This window comes from Amblyomma americanum, chromosome 1, assembly GCF_052857255.1.
Source record: "Amblyomma americanum isolate KBUSLIRL-KWMA chromosome 1, ASM5285725v1, whole genome shotgun sequence".
In the NCBI taxonomy this organism is placed as follows: Eukaryota; Metazoa; Arthropoda; class Arachnida; order Ixodida; family Ixodidae; genus Amblyomma; species Amblyomma americanum.
Genome location: NC_135497.1, coordinates 258,827,473 through 258,848,401, shown reverse-complemented (window position 1 = coordinate 258,848,401; position 20,929 = coordinate 258,827,473). Strand labels below are relative to the sequence as shown.

Here is a 20,929-nt window from a genome sequence, read left to right as displayed (position 1 = left end):
CTGTCGGTCCCGTGTGGATTTGCGGGCCCGAAAGTGGTGAACATATAAGCGGAATCCTGACGTATCAGGATCCATATCCCTTGGGCAATTACATTTCGTGCTTCCTTTTTATGCCCCTTCCGACGCGGCTGGGGCTTTACTTCGCGCACACTGCGAGTAATTGTAACACACCAGCGCGGCCATGGCGCGGGGAGTAAGGGGGACTGCCGATTTTGAGGCATATATCCAGCAGTTAAATTGACGGGTTGGGGACGCCTGCTTCCACGTGCGATAAAGAATAAAAAGAAGGAACGGAGCACGTCGGTTGCGTTGCAAGCACGAGTGGGTTTTCTTTTTCGCGCATCTCGCCCGTCCTCACTGCGCAGCATTGACCTGACTAAGCCTGGATCGATAAATCGACCATAAAATTGTTGCGGATATCGCTAATCTGCGAATCTGTCGGTATGCAAGTGGGTTAAGATTAAGAAAGCCTGTTATCGTAAACGAGTTCTTCGAGGATTGAATATCGGAATTTGAAACCCTGTATAAGTCCGTACAGGATGCGGAAGCCGAGTTTTGCAGTTGAGCTGGCCGTCACTCAGATGCGAGCAGCTATGGTTCAATGCATTTAATTTAGCCAGCACTGAAACGCAAAAAAACTGGGCAGAGCGTGAAAACAACAAAATTTGCTTATTGTTTACCTCACAAGCCGTATGCCTGAACGCGTGCGCCACTAATCTACTCTTTTGAAGCTTAATGAATATTGACAGGAAAGTACACTCACTGAGCGAACCCTGCATTAGAGGCCCCTCACAGAGCTTACCAACGTCAACCATAAGGAAGCACAGGAGACCTGTAACACTTTAACACCCGCTCTCCTACATTGTGAATAAACTAGTAAGAGATGATAAAATAACTCATGTGTTGTTGAGAGACCCGTGTCCGATAAGTTCACAAGTCAAACAGCGATATCTTACTTTGGCAGTGAGCTCACGACTTCATGCACTTATAAACGAAAGCATGTGGACTCACTTTGTTCTGTGAACTGGAACGGTTTCTGAAGTTTGCTTACCGAGACCGTGATATGTTTGAGCAAGTTATTGGCTTCGAAACGAAGGACGCCATTTCGCATCTCCTTCTCCAGCCGGACGTGCGTCCTTAGCAAGACACTGACAGCACTCTTTGTTGTGACGGTGATCAAAAGACTCGACTGCCTGCTGACTTGGAGGATCTTCGAGCGCTCATGTGATTACTTAGAGAAGAAGAGGCACGGAATCGAATGCCCTGAAGGTGAAACAAGCTTTCAAAAGGTTGCTGGCATTTTTATCCTCTGAGAGCACTACCGTGGCGTCTTAGAATAGCTGACCGTAAGGGTTCTGAGTTGCCTTGACACTTTGCAGTTTGGTTTGGTAGAGGGAATGGCGCGATTATGTGAGCATCCCGTCCGGTACCGTTATTTGATTTTTCTCAACCCGCACACAAGTTGGGCGCAGTCTCAGCGTCTGCGCTTACTGGCCTTCGTGAAGTGCTCCTTTTTCATTATTTGTCGTGTAGCCCAAAGTTATTTCCGTGCTTCGTAGCTGGTCGGGTTGCGGCTAAACATTTGAGTTAGAAAATAATGAGGAACGATGACCGCTGACTTCATGGCCTTCTTGACCTTCCGTCTAGAACTTCTCAGTCTGCTTCTTGCTTTATTTTCAGCCGAGAAAATTCTTTTCAACCACGAAACGTAACATGGCTGATCGATAAGTCGCAAAAGAGACATATTATAACTGCTTTTTTATTTATTTATTTACCGAATAGCAACAAAAGGTGAGCACGCTCACAAGGAGACCTGCTGTCGTCCAATGATGTATCGGCGTGCGGCCTCACTAGTTTTCATGCGACACACCGGCGCTGAATACTGTTCGTGGCACACGGAAATGGACGGAAAATGCAGTGCTTGTACAAGCTCTAAATTTGGAGGCGCGGAATCAACCTAGTGCGTAAGTTCAGGATATGTGTCGATTGTCAAGTCCTAAAGGGGGCGCTATAGTAATCCAGTATAGTGGCGTTACGGATTACTCTTTCTAAGAGAAGCCTAGGTTGAATCGTGTTTGTTTTAAAGTTTCGACAAAAACTTGCGCTTGTTTGTCGATGGTGGCAAGCTTGTGTGTCCTAGTCTTTCGTTCGTGCAAAGGAATAAAGATGCAAGGAAAAAATGGCCTGGCTTAGCTAAGGTTAAGCCTAGGATGCGAAGCATAATAGATTTGTGAAAGGGTATAGCCTGGTGACACTTGGTAATGCTTGGATACACTTGGTTTATGCTTGGTAATGCTTGGATATACTTGGTAATATCTAAGTATTGCATAGATTAAAGAGGCGTGACGTCAGACCACGTGCTCGGCTGCAGCGCCCCTAGCGGGAGGAGCGGGAGTTAGCCTTGGTGGTCGCGGCCGCGCGGCGACCGCGCCGAGTTGAGCCCCGTCTCTCCTCAGCTGGCGTGACGTCAGGACCACGTGCTCGGCTGCAGCGCCCCTAGCGGGAGGAGCGGGAGTTAGCCTTGGTGGTCGCGGCCGCGCGGCGACTACGCGAGTTGAGCCCCGTCTCCTCCTCAGCTGTGGTGACGTCAGACCACGTGGTCGGCTGCAGCGCCCCTAGCGGGAGGAGCAGGAGTTAGGCTATGACGTCACACCAAGCGTGTCATTAAAGGTCAGTGGTGGTCGCGGCCGCACCGGGCTGGGCTATGGTTGAGCTAAGTAGTGTCCCTATTATGCTTCGCATAAAAATCGCCGTCACGGCGTGTGAAATCGGCCGGCGTTAAAGCGGAGTGGTAGGTGGTTGACGCGGCCTTCGTAGTGAGTTTAAAATGACTATTGACGCCCGCACACTGACGCTTGTACAGCGGGTTAAAGAGAGAACTATAAGCTCAGTTTACTCTATTTAGCACTACAGGTAAGCAAGCCGCAGCGGCTGTCACGCCGCTTTTTAAGAAAAAGCTTCGAAAGTCTTCCCCACTTTCGCTTCGATTTAGCCCGAAAGCGCTACTTCACTAGCAAAGCAGAAGAACCTGAGGTATGTGTGAAGCCTCAACCTTTGAGCTTTGACGGGGCGCCAGCGGCTGAGGCCTTGCGCAGCCGGTACCTCAACGCGCGAGATCGGCACCACCTCCACCCCCCCACCCTCCCCACGCGCGGCTGCCGATAGCGGCTGTCGATAACATCTTCCATGCTGTTGCCTTTGAGGCGGTGTTGCCTCAGGTGCTTTCGCATGCCATACTCGGTTTAACTGCATTAAAACCTTACCATTTTTTTCATGCTCATCAATTTTATTAACCACGTGCCAATTTACATATGAACGTAGATTTATAATCGTGTGTACAGGTGGAAAGCGAAAACAATGAGGTTGCCTTCTCCGCGCATTGTTTTCTGAGAGTAATCAACCGCGTCTTATGCTCTCTATTTGTAACCGCTAGATGGAAGGCATGTAACGAATTTAAGCTCACTCTGAAATATTCGATTCTTATAATCCGTCTGTTCAAACTGACTTATTAGAGCGACAGGGAAGGTATTCAGCATTAACGGAGTGCAAAACTGATCAGACTAAAATACAATTTTAATGGAATCGTATGACCGCACATTCCTTCCCGTGGATGACACAGCACCATGTAATCATATACGCATGCCGTAAGAAGAGCTGTCATCATAGAGAGAATCGTGCACTGAGCATTTCGCCCTTGAAATGCACCCGTTAGTCATGTGTGCTCAGCGATGTTTGTTAATATAGAGCGCCTCGTGTTTGTTCACATAGGCAATACTAGTCGAGCCAAATCACCTTTTCAGAATTTTCAGAAATACAGGCTCAATGCCTTACGCGACCCGTCCAAATAACATCAGAAAAATTTCCAGTTCCCATTATCTCTAAGTAGTGCACGTTGGCTTCAGAAAAGTCGTGTAAAGACACTTAACGGCTCTTCTGCCTCATTAGCTTACAATAGTTCATGTAAAAGCGCTCTGAAGGTGTTTGGTTTGGTTTATGAGGGTTTAACGTCCCAAAGCGACTCAGGCTATGAGAGACGCCGTAGTGAAGGGCTCCGGAAATTTCGACCACCTGGGGTTCTTTAACGTGCACTGACATCGCACAATACACGGGCCTCTAGAATTTCGCCTCCATCAAAATTATTCGACCGCCGCGGCCGGGATCGAACCCGCGCGAAGGTGTGTGTGTGTATATATATATATATATATATATATATATATATATATATATATATATATATATGTGTGTGTGTGTGTGTGTGTGTGTGTGTGTGTGTGTGTGTGTGTGTGTGTGTGTGTGTGTGTGTGTGTGTGTGTGTGTGTGTGTGTGTGTGTGTGTGTGTGTGTGTGTGTGTGTGTGTGTGTGTGTGTGTGTGTGTGTGTGTGTGTGTGTAAAGTGGACTGACACACACTTAAAAACATAACAAGTGTTTACTGACGTTTCGACCGGGATCAGTCATGATTATTTCAGACGAGTATCTAATATATATATATATATATATATATATATATATATATATATATATATATATATATATATATATATATATATATATATATATATATATATATATATATATATATATATATATATTGAATGAAGCGGCCGAGCTAGCAGTAGTGCCGACGTGATGCTTTGTTCGTGCGAAAAATAAGATTACATCCTTTTCCGTACATTCTTCCCTAAATAATTTTCGGCATTCTTCGAGCTAGCTTTCATCGTACATAGTCTCTGATTTCGCCGTGGGTACGTTTCTTTTATTCTTGCTATTGCAAACGAAACTGAGCTGTGTTCATTGCGGTTTTTCCTGGCAAGTGATGGCTCCACTGTAGTTAGTAATATGGCGTTATGTTTCAAGTTTAGTCCCGTGCGTCGTGATCTTTTTTTTTTTCCCCTGTGAAAGCTCAGCCGACTGCGGCGGGCCTCGCGTTGTCATCAGCTACCAAAATATCGTTTTCAATGTCGTACATCTTCCCGCGTTTTTTTCTCTCTCTCTCCTCCTCCACACCGTAAGGAACGTTAATGGGGATACAAAAAGGGGAAAGCGCTCATCATATTTCTTCCGCCCCGAAAATAATGGACCCAATATGATTATTATTGCTATTATCATTATTATTATTATTATATAGGTAGCTCTTTTTCTTCAGTCGCTCTCAATCAAGGACGACGCCAGGAGCACGCGAAGAAACGAATCTGTCCGAAACATCCGCCCGCATTGGAAAATCAAAGAAGTTCCGCTCGCGCACGGTGCAGGATTTAATCAAACGGTGATTTATTGCGTCTTTACGTCTGTTCCTTCCAACTCTGCAGGGCCAGACGTTCTTGCGTGTGTGCGTGCGCGTGTGGCTTGCTGTTTCTTTGCTTTTTTTCTCCCTCTCTCCTCTCTCGGCTGGAATATTTCTTTTTTTTTCAGTTTTCTCTTCATCTTTCCCCCAACATTTGTCGGCAGCGATGAACTGCAGCGTCATAAAGCGGCTTTCTTTGATGTCGCGCTGCTGCTGCTTTACGCCCCAATCAACTCTGCTGAAGCGTTCCTGCATAGAACTCATAATTGCGAAAAAGAATTTCCTCCGGGACAATATCTCCTTCTTTCGCCGTCACCCGCATCCTACCTCCATAGTGTGGATGACGAGGATAGCCATTAAGGTAATGGTCACCGTAGGCTGGCTGGGACGTCTTTTCTTTCGGACCGAAGGTGCGGAAAATACGCAAATAAAAAAAACCCTGAATGTAGAATAGGTTCGCAGTCCCGGTAGTGGACGTCTACTTGGGACTAAAAAGACGATGCGTCGGCACTTTGCTCCGCACATTGCCGTGGATTTCACGACTGTTTCTTCTATGCAATCTGTTCCTCGCGAAAGCACTTGCTCTACTGCATCTTAAGTCGCGCACGATGTCATCGTTATTGTGTGCTCCTCATTTCCACCCACTGTGACGGTCGCTGTACGACCCAGTAAAGGCCGCCAAGAAAAGGGTGGAGTTTGTGCAGGGCTTTAACGTCCTTCTCTCAGTGCATGTCGCCTACTGAAGCTCACAATGCGCTGCTCGACCGGCTGCAGCGGAAATGCATCAGCATGTCACGCTGACTCTTGTTTTAGAGGAGAAATATCTCACTGACACATTCTCAGCGTAGCATCAAAGTCGCGTTTCTGGAAACTCGAGCTCGACGCTGAAAGCACTGAGCCATGAACATCATGCGTACGTTGGCTGTGCTTCTAAATGTGCATAATATCCGCGCTTCGCCGCCGGAGCTGGAGCTGAAGCTAGGGCCGCATGCGCTAGATCTTCAGTGCTCATTGGAGAGGTTTAAGAACGTAAGCGACTGGACTAAGAGAGGCGCTGTAGTTTAGTGCTCAGGATTAATTTTTACCACCTGGACTTAACCAGCGCGCAGCGAAGCCTCCCTATAAAAGCAGTTTTGTATTTCTAGTTGCCATCTTGCACTACAGCTGTCGTATGCGCAGCAGTATTTCGCTAATACCAGACCACAGGCAAGGCGCAAAACCAATTGTTTGCGCACAGTCAACGAAAAATGCTGATTTTGTCAGGGATTCCGTGAAGTGGCGTGCCAGTGAAGCCGCGCACACGACCGTCTGCTCAAGCAGGCTCAATGGGAAGCCAAATGACAGACTTCGTTGAGGTTCACGCTTCAGTGTTGAGCGGCGTTTGGGCCTCCAGCGTTCTGCCGAACGAGTACAATGCGAGAACGCTCATTAGGCGCTCGGGGAATGCAACGGTCAGCAGAGCGTTCTGTGAAGGGAAACTTCCTTGCATTCTGCCATATGCCCTGTTTCTTCAAAAGAGCTATTAACTGTATTTTTCCCCTTTCCTTTTGCAGCCGCGACCAACGCAACACTGAATCCGATATTAAAACCCTTCTGCGCACGTTACTGCGCACCGCTGGAGCGATTTCACTCAGCTGCTGCTTTGTATGCCTGCCGAGAATGGGGAGATGGCTGCCGCTCGTAGCCGACCTTTCGCAGACAGCCGTCTGTCAGGCGGCATGCATTCTAATGGAACGGCCGGAATCGCTCAAAAAAGTCCTCTGTGCGCACGCGAGCGTAGTTAATGAGCGTGATATGGAAATAGGGCGTTCCAGCCCCGACGGAGTATTAAACGCGCTGTGTTTTGAAGAACGCGGCCATGGCGCCGACATGTGTTCGGGAAGGCAGTTGCTTTTCATTATATCCGCGGTATTCAATTTCACGTAAATCAACTTCCCAATCCTACCATGTCGCAAACGATTCTGCGAATCTCCAGCGAGGTGGCTGCCTTTCTGTGAAGACATGTGATGCGATGCGTGAGCGGCTGTCACCGTGTGCTTTAAAAACGTGCGTGCAAAAGTAATCCAAACAACGGTGTCGACACTATGTCGCCACACATCCTGGAATGACCGCCACCGTAAGTGGTGCCAAGAGCGCAGTTCTCGCTCGCAATTTGAAAATTAGTTTTCAGCAGTTGGCTCAACTGACTTTTGAAGAGTTTCTCTGTAATACACTTCAATCGTACCATCAAATCTACTCGGCGGAAAGCGCTATCACGTGTGTGCAAAAACAATCAATTAGTAAGTAATCATTGACTGCATAAGTGCCAGCACTCTTCATAACGTACTGCTTTTGGTTTGATGGCAATAGAGTTGAACTTTATGTGTCTGTCTTTTTGTTTTCGCAGGTAAGTCTGGCATCACAATCCACTGCGTGCTGTGCTTACATGTGAGTATAGCCACCTTACGGTTTGAGCTCGCTCTGTTATTGCGCTATTCGGTGTGCTGCTTTTTTTTTAGGTGCTTGCAATTTACAGAAAGAAAATACTGGGTATAAACTCGTTGTTTCATTTCAACGCATTACATGCAAGAGTGACAGCACGGTTTTCATCATGGTAACACGAGATAGAACCTTGGGCACAAATTTTCTTTCCAACGTGACACGATGCCACCACTCCACAGCTTGATGAACAAAGCAATTCACAGACGCCGGCAAAGCACTTCTTAACGTTTTAATCATAAATGCTAGAGTCGTCTTCACATGAACAGTCGCACGGTTGTAGAGTTGATTACGCAGTCGGACTTTTCAATAAATGACTTGAATATCTAGCATGGTCCGGTCTTTCGGGCTAGGATTGAACGGTCCACTGATCATATCTGGCCAGGACGCACTTTTGATGACAACTGAAGTTTTGAGAGCGATAGAGAAAAAACAAAGGCTCATGACATTTATTTCGCCCAGCCACACAGCTCAACTAAGATTTTTTTTTTTTGCGTCCTTGCCTGAAAGCTCAGGATGCTCTTCAACTGCATCACGTAGATAATGCTCACAAGGGATCGAACTTTTCACTGCAGTTTACAATTTTTGTGCATACCTTAATATATGGCCATGGCTCAAATGTGTAAAGGGGAGATATTTGTAATTAAAAAAACAACAACGAGTGATGGGAGCGGGAGCAGTAAGAGGTGACGTTACGTGAATAGTAATAAGGCCCGAGTGACTTAACTGCACCACAGGAAGGTGATGAGAGGATAGAGAGGTAAAAGATCAAGTGGAAAAAATATTTCCGCAATCGGCGGCTGCCTTTGTTTTTCATGAAACGCTCAGCAAACAAACCCATTTGAAGCGAAAGTTTCACTGGGCTAGCTGTAGTGTGTTTCGTGTACGCCGGATTTTGACTTTGAGCCGACCTTCAGCCCAACCACGTTTATCCCTTCTTTACGGCACGGTTCGGGTGTCCACTGATATACGCGGTACGGTTACAGCGTCACTCCCTTTCTTCAAAAGCAATATTAAAAACCATACTGAAAAACAGCGCACACAATACAGGGACGAAGAAAAGACACTACAACACGAGCGCTGACAGCGAACTTAGGTCCCAGTTCGAGCACACGGCACACATCATGCGGAAGGGCACATCTTCGTCCCTGTATTGTGTGCGCTGTTTTTCAGTATGAGTACATACCAACTCGCCCAGTCTTCTACTTTGGCATTAAAAACCAATCTTCAATTTTCTTCGGAAGCAAAGAAGAGGCGCATAACTGGTCCCCGAGACAGTGGATACCTCAGTCGCGCTTTATGCTACGTGGCGGTAGTGACACATGTGCGCTGCATGCGTTGGCATTCACAACGTTGTGCCATAAACGGGGCACTGGAGCTATAGATCGTCGGCGTTCATTGTGTTCATTGGCGTTGGCGTTGACAACGTTCTAGACTTGGATGATTTTGAGAAAAGGAAGGCGCATAACTGGCTCCCTCGGCCAGTGGACTCCTCAATCGCGCTTTGAGGTACGTGGCGCTGGTGAGAGAGATATTTAGGCTGCATGCGTTAGCGCTGACAAAGTTGTGGCAGACACGCGGCAATGCAGCAATAGGCCGCAGAGTTCATTGGGTGCGCAACCTCTCGCGATCAACCATTAATTTAACCGCTACCTGGCAGTGTGGGCGCATTGCCTATCCAGTGTGCGGAACGCACTCAACGTAACAGACGCCAAGCCGCGTCTACTTGCCCGATAAACCACAGCTTTCGCTCTCTAACCAGGTTCAGCAGTAGTTAAACCGCACCTAATTTTTCTTCTCGGATCTGCCTGCGCATTTAAACGATGAATGCGAGCGTGCGTGGCAGTTAATGTATACTAATAAAAGCCTTGAGATCGAACAGAACTGCTGCTTGAATGCCTACGAGGAGAAACCGCGTTTGTGTTTTATGCGCAGAAATTTAAACGCAGAACACAGGGCTTCTTTTCTTTCATTTTCAGTCCGGAAGTGCAAAGGAAGCAATTATATTGTTGCATCTGTATGTTCAGGTAAAATAATGTTAGTGTGAGCCAGCAGCTGTCTCTGGAAAAGGTTTCGTGGGGTATTTTTGTGGGTGAAAAAAAATAAAGCAATGATAAACCGGTAGTCCGACAAAGTGTCCAAGTATGGATCTCTAGAAGTGTTTGTACAAGTATTGTTCTGGCCTTCGAAAGCGATGGCGTTTCTCTAACCCGCCTTTTTGCATCACGACTTTAGCCGCTTTGATAAAAGAGACAGAATTAGTAAACGAGGCTCGGTGTGTTTATTCTTCCGGAGTTCCTTCGCGTTGCCCGTATGGGCTATTCCTGGGAGCGTGTTGTACGTCTTACCCACATAAATGAATTAACTTATTGAGGAAAGTAGAGCCGAAGGCAGATAGTCACTGAAAATTTTGCTGCAATTGCCGAAGCGTATACAGAGCTGATACGCATATTTACTCGAGAACATATTTTACCTGCCCGGCTAAAGGGTGCTTTTCCCGAGTGCAACTGTTTTTTCGGAGAAGAGCCCTTCACAGGGGGTGGATTGTGCTCTGAGCTTTCAGATGAGAGTTTCCCCCAAAAAATGACGCAGGCAAACGCCCGTGTACCCGCCGCGGTGGCTCAGTGGTTCGGGCGTTCGACTACTGATCCAGAGTTCCCGGGTTCGAACCCAACCGCGGCGGCTGCGTTTTTATGGAGGAAAAACGCTAAGGCGCCCGTGTGCTGTGCGATGTCAGTGCACGTTAAAGATCCCCAGGTGGTCGAAATTATTCCTGAGCCCTCCACTACGGCATTCTCTCTTCCTTTCTTCTTTCACTCCCTCCTTTATCCCTTCCCTTACGGCGCGGTTCAGGTGTCCAACGATATATGAGACAGATACTGCGCCATTTCCTTTCCCCAAGAACCAATTTTAAAAAATTAAAAAAAAACGCCCGTGTGCATAAGAACGAGAAAGGGTTCGCAGTGTAAAATGCAAGGTAGCCCCTGTCCTCGGCCAGCCGAATCACTAGGTGCTGACAACTTACCGAAGTATTGGAGAGCGGAATTTATCGTTTGCGTTAATCTAGCGTTTGCATATGTGCAAGTAAATTTATATCCGTGAACATTCTAACAGGTTTTCAAAAATTGCGCTTAAGACCTTGTTAGAGAGGTGTTTTCCGGAATAAGTGGTTTCTGTATAAAAAAGTTGTTGTAAAATTTTGATGCCTCTACCAACGCTAATTTAATTATACCAGCTTCAATGAAACGTAGTACAAAGCTGGTGCAGCAACGTTGTTGGAAAGGAATTACAATGAAAGTGAAATGATCTTGAATACTTTTATGAATTAATTATGTTCTGACTGGCCACATCCACATGCATTCTACCTAGCGTTCTCTTTTTTGTTTTAGTGGTCTGGACTTATTATTAATGTTTTTACAATTGCATTCCTTTTAGATGGGTATGCTGTTTTTTATCACCTTGCACCTGCCTGTTCAAAGAGAAATGTATTCTTTAGTGCGCAAGGTGCTTTTCCTGGACCACAAAATAACATAGCAGACGACAGCGCGCAGTGGAAGATGTAAATAAACAGCAAAAACTGCTAAGCATCGTCATATCTTCGCGGCTAGGGCAGTAGGAAGGCGTTCAGAGATAGAAGATTTGAAAATTGTCCCACGTTTTTTTTTTTTTACTGTACCCTTAATTTTGCAAAAAAAAAGTAAGACACTTCAAAATTACAGCAAGAAGGATGCAAAAAACAGAAAAATAAACCGTTCTCCGCATATTTAAGTACGCAAAGCATAGTGCATCTAAAGTATTTAAACGTAAGGAGGCAACATTGAAAAAAATAATAAAGAACGCAGGAAAGCAATTAGATTCATATATTCAAAATATCTACCCACTGACTCCCCCTCAGACTTGATGCGTGCTAACGGTATTGAAGAACTACAGGTAAGAAGACGAAATTTTCGTTTAGATTTTCTTTCATTACTTCTTAATAATAAACTCAGACTCGACCCTTCTGCTTATCTTTCCCCAATGCCAACACGGAATACACGACACTATCACAAAGCTCTTTTAAAACCATATTTTGCCCGGACTAACTCGTTCAAGTTTTCCTTTTTCCCACGCACTATATCTGACTGGAACTCATTAACCGTACCAAATCAATCCTGAAAAACAGACGCGTTCCTCAGCCATCTTTGATATTGCGTATTATGTATTTTTTTCTGCTTTGTCTTGCATTGCTGTATTGTTGTTTTACTACATTATCTTTGCTGTATTGTTGTATTTTTGTTGCTATACTTTTGCTTTTTGTGCACCTGCCCTTCCTGCTTGGACCTAACCATGGTCTGCAGTATGCACATAAATAAATAAAATAAAATATATACACGGAAATTTCAATTGTCACTACTCCCAGCGTCTCTCTCGGCGACGCAGCGGTCCATACGGAGATAAGTCCAGCGCACGCAACGACTCGGGGTTCCCTGGAGCCGGTTGTGCGTGCAGAAAACCATTTGTTCATGCCACAGTGACATACTTTAATCGCATTTTCTAGCTCCAATACCCGAAGACAACTTCACGCGGCGTGTGAAGTGGCAGCTCAGTAGTTCATGCAAGCATTATTTCAAGGAGTGCAAAAACAGGCCTTGCAAGATAATAATGCGTTTGCGACAGCAGCCGTGGTTAGTGCCACCGTTTCCTTGCGAGGCATACATGTACATTAAAGCAGCAATTCTGGGCTTGCGCACTTACGAAAAAAAAGGTATACAGTAGGGGCTCAATGAAGTTTTTGGTTTGCGACTTTTTAAAAGTGCGAGCGCTGTTTAACCAGTTGGGATTTGTTCAAGCAAGCAAACAAATAAACAAGAAGTTTGCCTCTTGGCAGCACACTTGTATGGGCCAGCTACTTGTTTACAGGTGTCTACGCAGTTACACAAGCATGTCTTCAATTTCTGCATGCATGTCATCGCCTCCCCCTCCCCCCTTTGCACTATTCCTTTATTAATAGTCCATTGGTGAAGTTAAGGTTGTGTTTACTCTCTATTCGCTGCATAGAATAAGAGCGGTTTCGTTCACAAGCACGCCACGGAATCCCGCAGCACGATACACGATCTGTAAGCACGACACGGCTTTATTCGGTCAAAGGGCCTTCATAAGGCAAAGGATTCGAAATATCCGAGCGAACTAGTCGTACCCGAGGAACCACAAGCGAACCAAATCAAAAGGAGTATCTTGTGGCAAGGCTTAAGAAAGGTTGCGCTGAAGTGAGCTATGTATACATAGAGTCTTCCATCAAGGACTGTTATTAACTTTTTAAAACAGGTTCTTTGAGTAAAACGAGCGGTTTTTTTTTCTTTTGTTCAGCACAGTATTTTCACAGACGGTGCATCAGAAACCTCCTAAGACTAGTTAGCAAGCAAGTTGTTTAACTGAAATCTAATAATGAACTTCTCCACTGTTGCCGTTAGGCGCCCATTATACAACATATTTCACCTGAAATTTTACGCAATTTTTAAAAATATACTTTTTGAAATAGAAGAGCGTTCGTTTCGACGTAGCATTGCCAGCGGTGAAGTACACCAGCATACAGCTAAGACGTGGTAACTAGCAGGCAGGTTAACTAATATTTAATAGTTAACGTTGTAACTATTACTGATAGGCTTCTTAATTATTCAGGCGCGTGTAGCCCACCGTAAATAATATCCATATCAGTTTTTAGAATTTCGAGAACACGATTAGCCTCGGCGCTGTGGTCCAACGAATTTTGGCTATTTCCACGAGCTACTTGCACTGGAGAGGTTGCTTTACCTGCAAGCTTCTCGAAAGCGCATGTATTTTGGCATGATGTAGTCAAAATTTGTTGGGTCACAGCGCCGAAGGTAACCGCGTTTTCAAAATTCTTAAATCTTGTATGGGTATTACTTAGGGATAGGCGTAGGAGCATAACAGCAATAGTTAAAAAGTTAACTATTCAATATTAGTTAACCTTCCTGCTAGTTAGCACGCCTTAGCTATATACTGATGTACTTCGCCGCTGACAGTGCTATGCCCAAAAAAAAGCGTGTAAAGCTTCATGCGAAACACCCTGTATATGAGATACGTAGCTCGCCGTTAGTAACATCTGTAACACTTTTCATAATTGCGAAAATGCAATATTGGTCGTCCGCCCCGTATGCGGGAGGTGCGGGGTTCGATCCCCAGTGCCGCCGGGTACCCACCGGTGATACAGTGGGTACAAGCTTTCCCCTGGTCTGGTGCTCGGCTTATTTAGAGTGCAATGCTTGGGAAATGGGTCTTTGACCCCACCTTGAGAAAAAGAAAAATACCTTGTGACATGGCGCTCTTTGGCCATAGCTGCCCTTGCGCCATAAAAATCCATAATCATCATCAGCAGCAGCAATATTGGTCGGCGCTGCACAACAAAGAACTTCGGCCCTGTTCACGCGGGAAACCGAAGACGCTGAGCTGAGGACCACATGCAGCCACGCCTACGGGTGCGTGTCATCACGTGACGCGCGTGCCACGTGCCCCTTTTCGCGGCACGTGCCACAACGGCAACCAGTTCGGCCATGGAACGTCAATGAGGAGAGATCATGCGACTCGCGCAGCTCCGATGACGCGCGTGAGCGGGTTTTAATGCGAGCGAAGTCAAAATTCTCAACGCGCCGGAAGGAACCACGCATGTCGCTTAGTTGGAAGATCCCAAAGTAAACGAAAGAAACATTGACGGATGAAAACGCTGATGTTTTTGGCTTTGAAAAAAAAAGTAGTTGTGTCTAGGAGTGTGGCTTTACATTAGATATGATAAAAATGTCTTAATCAATTAACTTTCTTTCCTTCCTTTTGTTCCTTCTCTTTTTTCTTTTTCTGGAGGAAAGAACAGATTGTTTTTTTGCCATGTGCGTAACTTTTACGATTTACGCAGCTGAGAAGAGTACGATTCATAAAAAAAAGAAAATTTACAAAAAAGCCTTTTTTTCAGGGGACATAATATTTTCTTCAGCGTAGAAAAAGAAATCTAAAGTGCGAGAAAGTGGATACAGACGAAATTACTTCTGCAGTAAATGTTAGTTTTTAGATCTTCAACCTAAACGAACAGTGACGTTCTAGACACGTTGCTTTGTGCAAACAAAAAACCCGCCCTGCCATGTCAGCCCGGTTACGTGCGGTGATATCAATTTGATTTGCAGTTGCGCCAGCATTGTAGTCAACCTTTCACGCTTATGCAGGATGCCACTAGCGGATGTCTCATCCCTGTTCTTGCCTATATGAATAACACGACCGAAGTGATGCTGTCGCTGGACTAAGGGCCACTCAAACCCAGCCATGGCGTCCGGGTAGATGCAGTACTCGAGGTACCATTCTATAAATTTGCGAATAATTTTTGTTTAACCATGTTACCGAGAAGGCTGCTAACTGCAATTATCCAAGCCAGGATTCCTACCCGACCGTATGCTTTTCAGGTTTCATAAGCCAACTTAAGATGTCATTCTTTGCCATGTACACAACTCAGTCATGACTCTTTGATATAATATTGCACATATCTTCTACTCCGGTTTACTGGCAAAATCTCGCTCATGGAGGAAAAACGCTAAGGCGCCCGTGTGCTGTGCGATGGCAGTGCACGTTAAAGATCCCCAGGTGGTCGAAATTATTCCGGAGCCCTCCACTACGGCGCCTCTTCTTCCTTTCTTCTTTCACTCCCTCCTTCATCACTTCCCTTACGGCGCGGTTCAGGTGTCCAACGATATATGAGACAGATACTGCGCCATTTCCTTTCCCCAAAAACCAATTATTATATTATTATATTATTATTATTATTATTATTATTATTATTATTATTATTATTATTATTATTATTATTATTATTATTATTATTATTATTATTATTATTATTATTATTATTGCCATGTAGGCAAACGCCTTCTGGTTAATCAGAGCGTTTCCTCCATGGAAAGTGGTAAGGCCGTATAATCGCGCGGTAGAGAAATGCAACAGAAAAGAGCAAGGTGGTGCAATGAAGTGCTGCCGCAGGCGATCTCCACTTAAGAGTGCCATGCAACACCAACATGCCAGCTGCTGTGGTGGAGCCGAAAGAGTGACGCCGTTGCGGACTGGTCCGATGAGCCCGTAGAGTTCTTGGCGCACGAGAAAGATGTCCGTTTCCATGAGGTTAATCGCGCAAAGCCTTCCACGCTCCTCTCGCAGTCAGCGCGCAAAAAGCTGAGTTATATTTTACGTGCCTCCGTCTCTAGTGATATGCAAGACGACCTTCGCCTTTACCTTCTTTCCTGACGCAGACAGATTTCTCATGGCCTTCTGAATTTAACGTTCAATTTCGCACGTTTTTTTGTGAGCATAAGAGAGCCCGTTGCAGATGGCATCGGCCTCCACAAGTACATTCCTTTCAACTTTTTGCTGGTCAAGCTCTCCCCACGGGCTCCATAAGAAGTGCCAGTATTGGCTGTCAGTTCGTTGCTACACCACTGAAAAGCGACTAAATGCTTGCTTTCTTTAGTCTTCATGTCACACCGAAAAAAAAACGTTATCATGGATGGTGTAAATGTAAGCCCAGGTGTATATTTCTGGAGGGAAACAAAGCTAGGCCAGTTGGTTAGAATTAATGCAATTAATGCTGCCACATGTCTGTCTTGCCTCGTTCTTTGTCTCCGTCTATCGCGCTGTTGCAGTATGAATCCTAGGCATATCTTGCTTCTCTATTCTCAACAAGATAGAAAGCAGGCATGATTAAAAAGCAAAAGAAAGGGAAGTATTGTAGTGCCAAGGACAAAATATACCCCTCCCCCTACCTTTCATTAAATTTTAAAAAATGGGAGGACGCTTAAGCTTCGCCTTTAAGAGTGGAACGCGACAGCGTGTTTCAGCAATGCCAGGGAGTCCACGGAACGCCATCGCCCTTTCGGCGCGATGCCTTGCCCGTTAAGACAAATCGCTCTCCTACAGGTACGGTGAAACGGACGCGCGGAGCGGCAGACCACGTAGAAGCGTTGCCAGACGCCTTGCCGAAACGCGCGGGACTCAAGTTGCAGTCGTAGTTCGTCGGCACATCGTTCTCGACAAACCCGATGCCACGAACGCCAGCACAGCTTCCGCGCCGAACGAACGGGCAGCAAGCCGCAAGCTTCGTGGTGAACGCGCTTTGGATGTGCGCTGCGTTGTTCGCCGCTCACCGCGTGATTCCTGCGTGCCCGCACGGCCCCACTGCGCCCGAACGAGACGAGCGGGAGGAGCTGCCGTCGCGCGCCATCTGTTGGGGCAGTGGCGTGCAGTGCGAGGAGAGGGAGGAGGAGAGATTTTTCGCTCACGGCCAACGCCGTCGACGACACCGGCTTTTCTGCGACACGGGGCCCTTGGCGCTGTCGCGTTAAAATTGAACTTCTGTGATTTAAATTATAGACCGCAAGATCGCCCGTAACGATTCATGATTATGATGTTTACGTCAGTATAAAAACACGTGTCCCATATTTTGTGGAAGAACATAGGCTAATATTAAAGTAAAATGTCATTTCTTGAAGCAAAGGTAGAAGGACTGGTTGTCATAGTTAGGTGTCACCGACTGGCAAGTTACATGCATCTTTAATATATATTGGGGCTCAGTTCTGATTGCAGTACACGAAGAAAAAAAGATGTACAGCCTGTGAAACTCAGAACCAAAGGAAAGGCGATTCAAGAGTGAAGTTACTGTCATGCACCGTCCAGGATAATGTACAAAATAGTCGTATCCGAAAATATACCGTCTATATTTGGTGAAGCATCGAATCTGTTTTTTTTTTCCTTCCACGCTGAGATTTCACACTGAATAAACCACTCACATATCCTTAAACACAAGGTGTGCGAGTCCACTTTAAATACTTGTATATAAGTTTACGGCTTCGAGCGAAAAACGCATCCGAGTGGAAGCACATTATAGACTTGACACTCGCTCTATAAAATCTGTAGGGCCCCGATAAAAAGAAAACACACAGACTTGCACAGGAAGGAAGAAAAAGCGGGCGGGCCGTTCGAACTTGACGCACTCCAACTCAGGGCAATCAATCTCCGTCTTTCTTAGCGCTTCTCTGGTGCTGGTACAATCCGTTCACCGTCCATCCTCCAGTGAATGCCTGCTGATTTTATGTTTGCTTTAGACACCTTACTTGCCACCTTCTTCTTTTCTTCGTCGTTTCGGCTTCCGCAGCTCCCTGCATTCGCAGCTACGAAAGTGGCGCGCCTCTGAAACCAAGAAAAGCACGTGATGCACCGCCGTCGCTGCGCCTATGCGCAAGGCCAGCGCAGCCTTCTAGTGTTGTCGCCCCGCGCGTGGCAGAAGGGAAGAGCTCCGAGGGCCAGTGGAGAGCAGCGCCGGAAACGCTCCAGATTTCCGCCGCCGGCGACCGTAGCCGCGGTAGCGGGGGCGAGGAGGATGCCGCCCATTCTCCGGGCGCCTTGCTGCGCATGCGCCGCGAAGCCGGGAGGCGGGGGCGGGCACGTGACGCCGCGCGCACGTGACGGGCGGCGCGGCTACGCGTCACTTTTCGAACGCGCAGACGGCGTCCGAACCCGCGCGCCGTGCGACCGTGGTCCTCGACGTGCGCGGCCATGGGCCGAGTGGCGCGCCGGCTGAACCGCTGAGCAAAGCGTGGGGACTCTGGACTTTGCGGGACTCGCTCAGGGTCGGGGGGTGGCGGTACGCTAGCGGGGAGGGGGGACAGTGCGGCAGGATCTCGCGAGAAGTAGCAGTGATGCTGCGCCGGTACCAGGGGGCCGGCGGCTCTGCTTTAGACCTGGCCGAGTTGCAGCGCGAGGAGATCATGGGCGCCGCGCCGTGCTCGTCCCAGGACCCGCCGGACAGCGCCAAGGAGAGCCGGCTGCGGCGCGTGTTCACCGCGCACGTGCGCCGCCAAAGCAAGAAGCCGCGCCACGGCGGCTTTTCGCTGAACAACATGCTCAAGGAGCCCCTGCGCCTCGTCAACTCCGTGCCGCTCAACTTCGACTTTGGCAGGTGAGGCCGCCGTCTAGCAGATTTCCCCGCGGGATCCCTTCCAACGGTGTTCTGTTTCAGCCGTTAATGCCTATTCGAATTAATGTCGCCGTCATCGTACATCCACTATGCGACCTAGTGGATACGGCGGCCGGTTCTTTTAATTGAAACGTAGCTTTTGTGAAGCTTCTGTCTCATTTCAAAGCTTCCCTCAATGAAGGCAGCTTACTGAACCTTGCCTGACTCAAGGAAAGTGCAGACAACCAGTTATTGCGAGGACACTATAAGTTATGACACGCCCATCTAATCGCCCTTCTCGAAAGGGGACCACTGTCAGTGCTGGAATTGCAGCGCGTCTTTAATTTATCCCCATGCAAAATGAGCGCGAAGCAGTGTGCCTGTTTTCACGAAGGTGACAAAAAGACGTTGGGTCCAAATTAGGCCTTTGAACTCCGGAAACGATCAATCTCTAGTAAATGCGTTAGGGTCCAGCGCAGCTCGCACGTAACTGAAACCTAGCGCAAAGAACGATCCCCAGCGGATCCTTACGACTAAAATTTATCACAGGGTCATATCTGCAATATTTCCCCGACAAGGGTAGACAAGCAAGGTAAGCCGGCATGTCGCAACGCTGCAATGACCTCAACGCAGCGGGGCGATCCAAAGAGATGCGAACCAACAACACTCGGCTGTTCGGGCTTGCAGAGCGCCGATGACGCTTTCCAGAAGCAACGCCACACCGTGTCCTGCATTACACCTACAGAGAAAATATGGACGCAAAGAGATAGCAGATGCGTCTGACCAACACGCCAGCGCCGGGTGTTTTTTGTGCTCGCATTTCTTTCGATAACGAGCAGGCCTGCCGTAAAAGAAAACGCCAAAGTTTATCGTGATCGCTGTGGTTATTAATAAACGTGCAGTGTTTATGATTGGGATCAATGGCAAGTGCATAGTATGGCAGCCGTTACCATTAACGACCCTCGCAAGTCATCTCCCGAACATTACGTTCCTCGCAAGTCATCTCCCGAACATTACGTTGTTCGTATAGAGAAAGACTTCCGTTAGCGAACCCGTCAGCATATCCGCCTAGCGATCTGTACCGCATGTGTGCGCAAACTTGCTAAATGGACGTCTTGAGCGTTGCGCAATTCACTCGAGCCTCATTCTGGGCGGGTTCAGGAAAAGGTAATAAATGAACAAAGGCACAGCAACAAATTGAGGTGTCCACACTCAGAGCAGCAGGGAGGGCTCTGGCCGTGACGTCGCATTAAAGCCTGTTGTATTTCATCGTGGTGAACTTCTTGTTTTGTATTTCATATTAATAATCTTCCAAGCAAGTACCGCAAACTGGAACACGCAAACAAGGCATGTAGCGCACCCTGCAGACGTCACTGCAGCAGTCAGGCAAGTATCAGTCTGTATGCAAGGTCGAACGGCAAGTGCCAATTCATTCTTTTTTTCTAGCATAAGACGCTGATTGACGGCACAGAGGCACCAAAAAGCTACAATTGTAGCCACTGCCCGGGAAATCATGGAAGGGAAAACTTGTTGTTTTTTCCCCAACAACCGGTCATCGGCTTTCCAAGACATCTTCAACTCTTGCAATTGTATTTTCGCCTTTGTAAGTCAACATGCACAGCCTGACCACCTACACCGAGGCGATTGAAAGGCTACTTTTTATTTCCTAATCTGGCCTGGAACTTTCAAAGGAATGCGAAGAGAACGTCCTCTGCTGTCGTCTGCTGTATTAGTGAGCTTGTTCGGCCTTGCTTTGTTACGTAACACAGATGTTTCTGTTCTTAATGGGGCGTTAATAGCGACGCGTTACCTTTAGTAGAAAAGATGCGCGTACCGTCAGCCGCGCACTCGCATATCTGCCCGCAGAATGGCATCTGCCACTGCTCTGCACAGAATGGCTGAAGACACGAGGTGTGCAAAACTCAAACGTGAACCAGAGTTTCTAGATATATTTTTTTCGGAGGGTGTCATGGAATCAATAAATACAAATGTACTAGTTGCATTAAGCAGAGGCGCTGAATCTACCCGAACCAAAGCTTGGTTTCAGTGGACAATATTGTGCATATCGTTGCATAAGGCTTAGTGGAACTGACCAGTATTCGGAGTCAGTTTTAATGCTACCTATTAAGTGGTGGGTGCCCGGCAAGTTTTCGTCACTAAGGAGCGAAATAGTCGGACTCAGTGAAGC

The 20,929-nt window shown here is 46.9% G+C and overlaps 1 protein-coding gene across 10 annotated transcripts in view; it reads left to right on the top strand.

Annotated features, from left to right (window-relative positions):
- Positions 1-20,929, top strand: part of LOC144114996 (GTPase-activating Rap/Ran-GAP domain-like protein 3) — an 811,635-nt gene that overhangs the window by 379,227 nt on the left and 411,479 nt on the right. The window contains exon 1 of one of the 10 annotated variants that reach the window (XM_077649095.1): positions 18,051-18,744. The exons of 6 other annotated variants lie outside the window; for them this stretch is intronic. In XM_077649095.1, the coding sequence (XP_077505221.1) occupies positions 18,485-18,744 (260 nt within the window). In that variant the 5' untranslated portion in view covers positions 18,051-18,484. Of the gene's footprint in view, positions 1-18,050; positions 18,745-20,929 lie in introns of those variants that run through there. 3 more of the 10 variants (XM_077649093.1, XM_077649098.1, XM_077649100.1) reach the window with 3 other exon arrangements.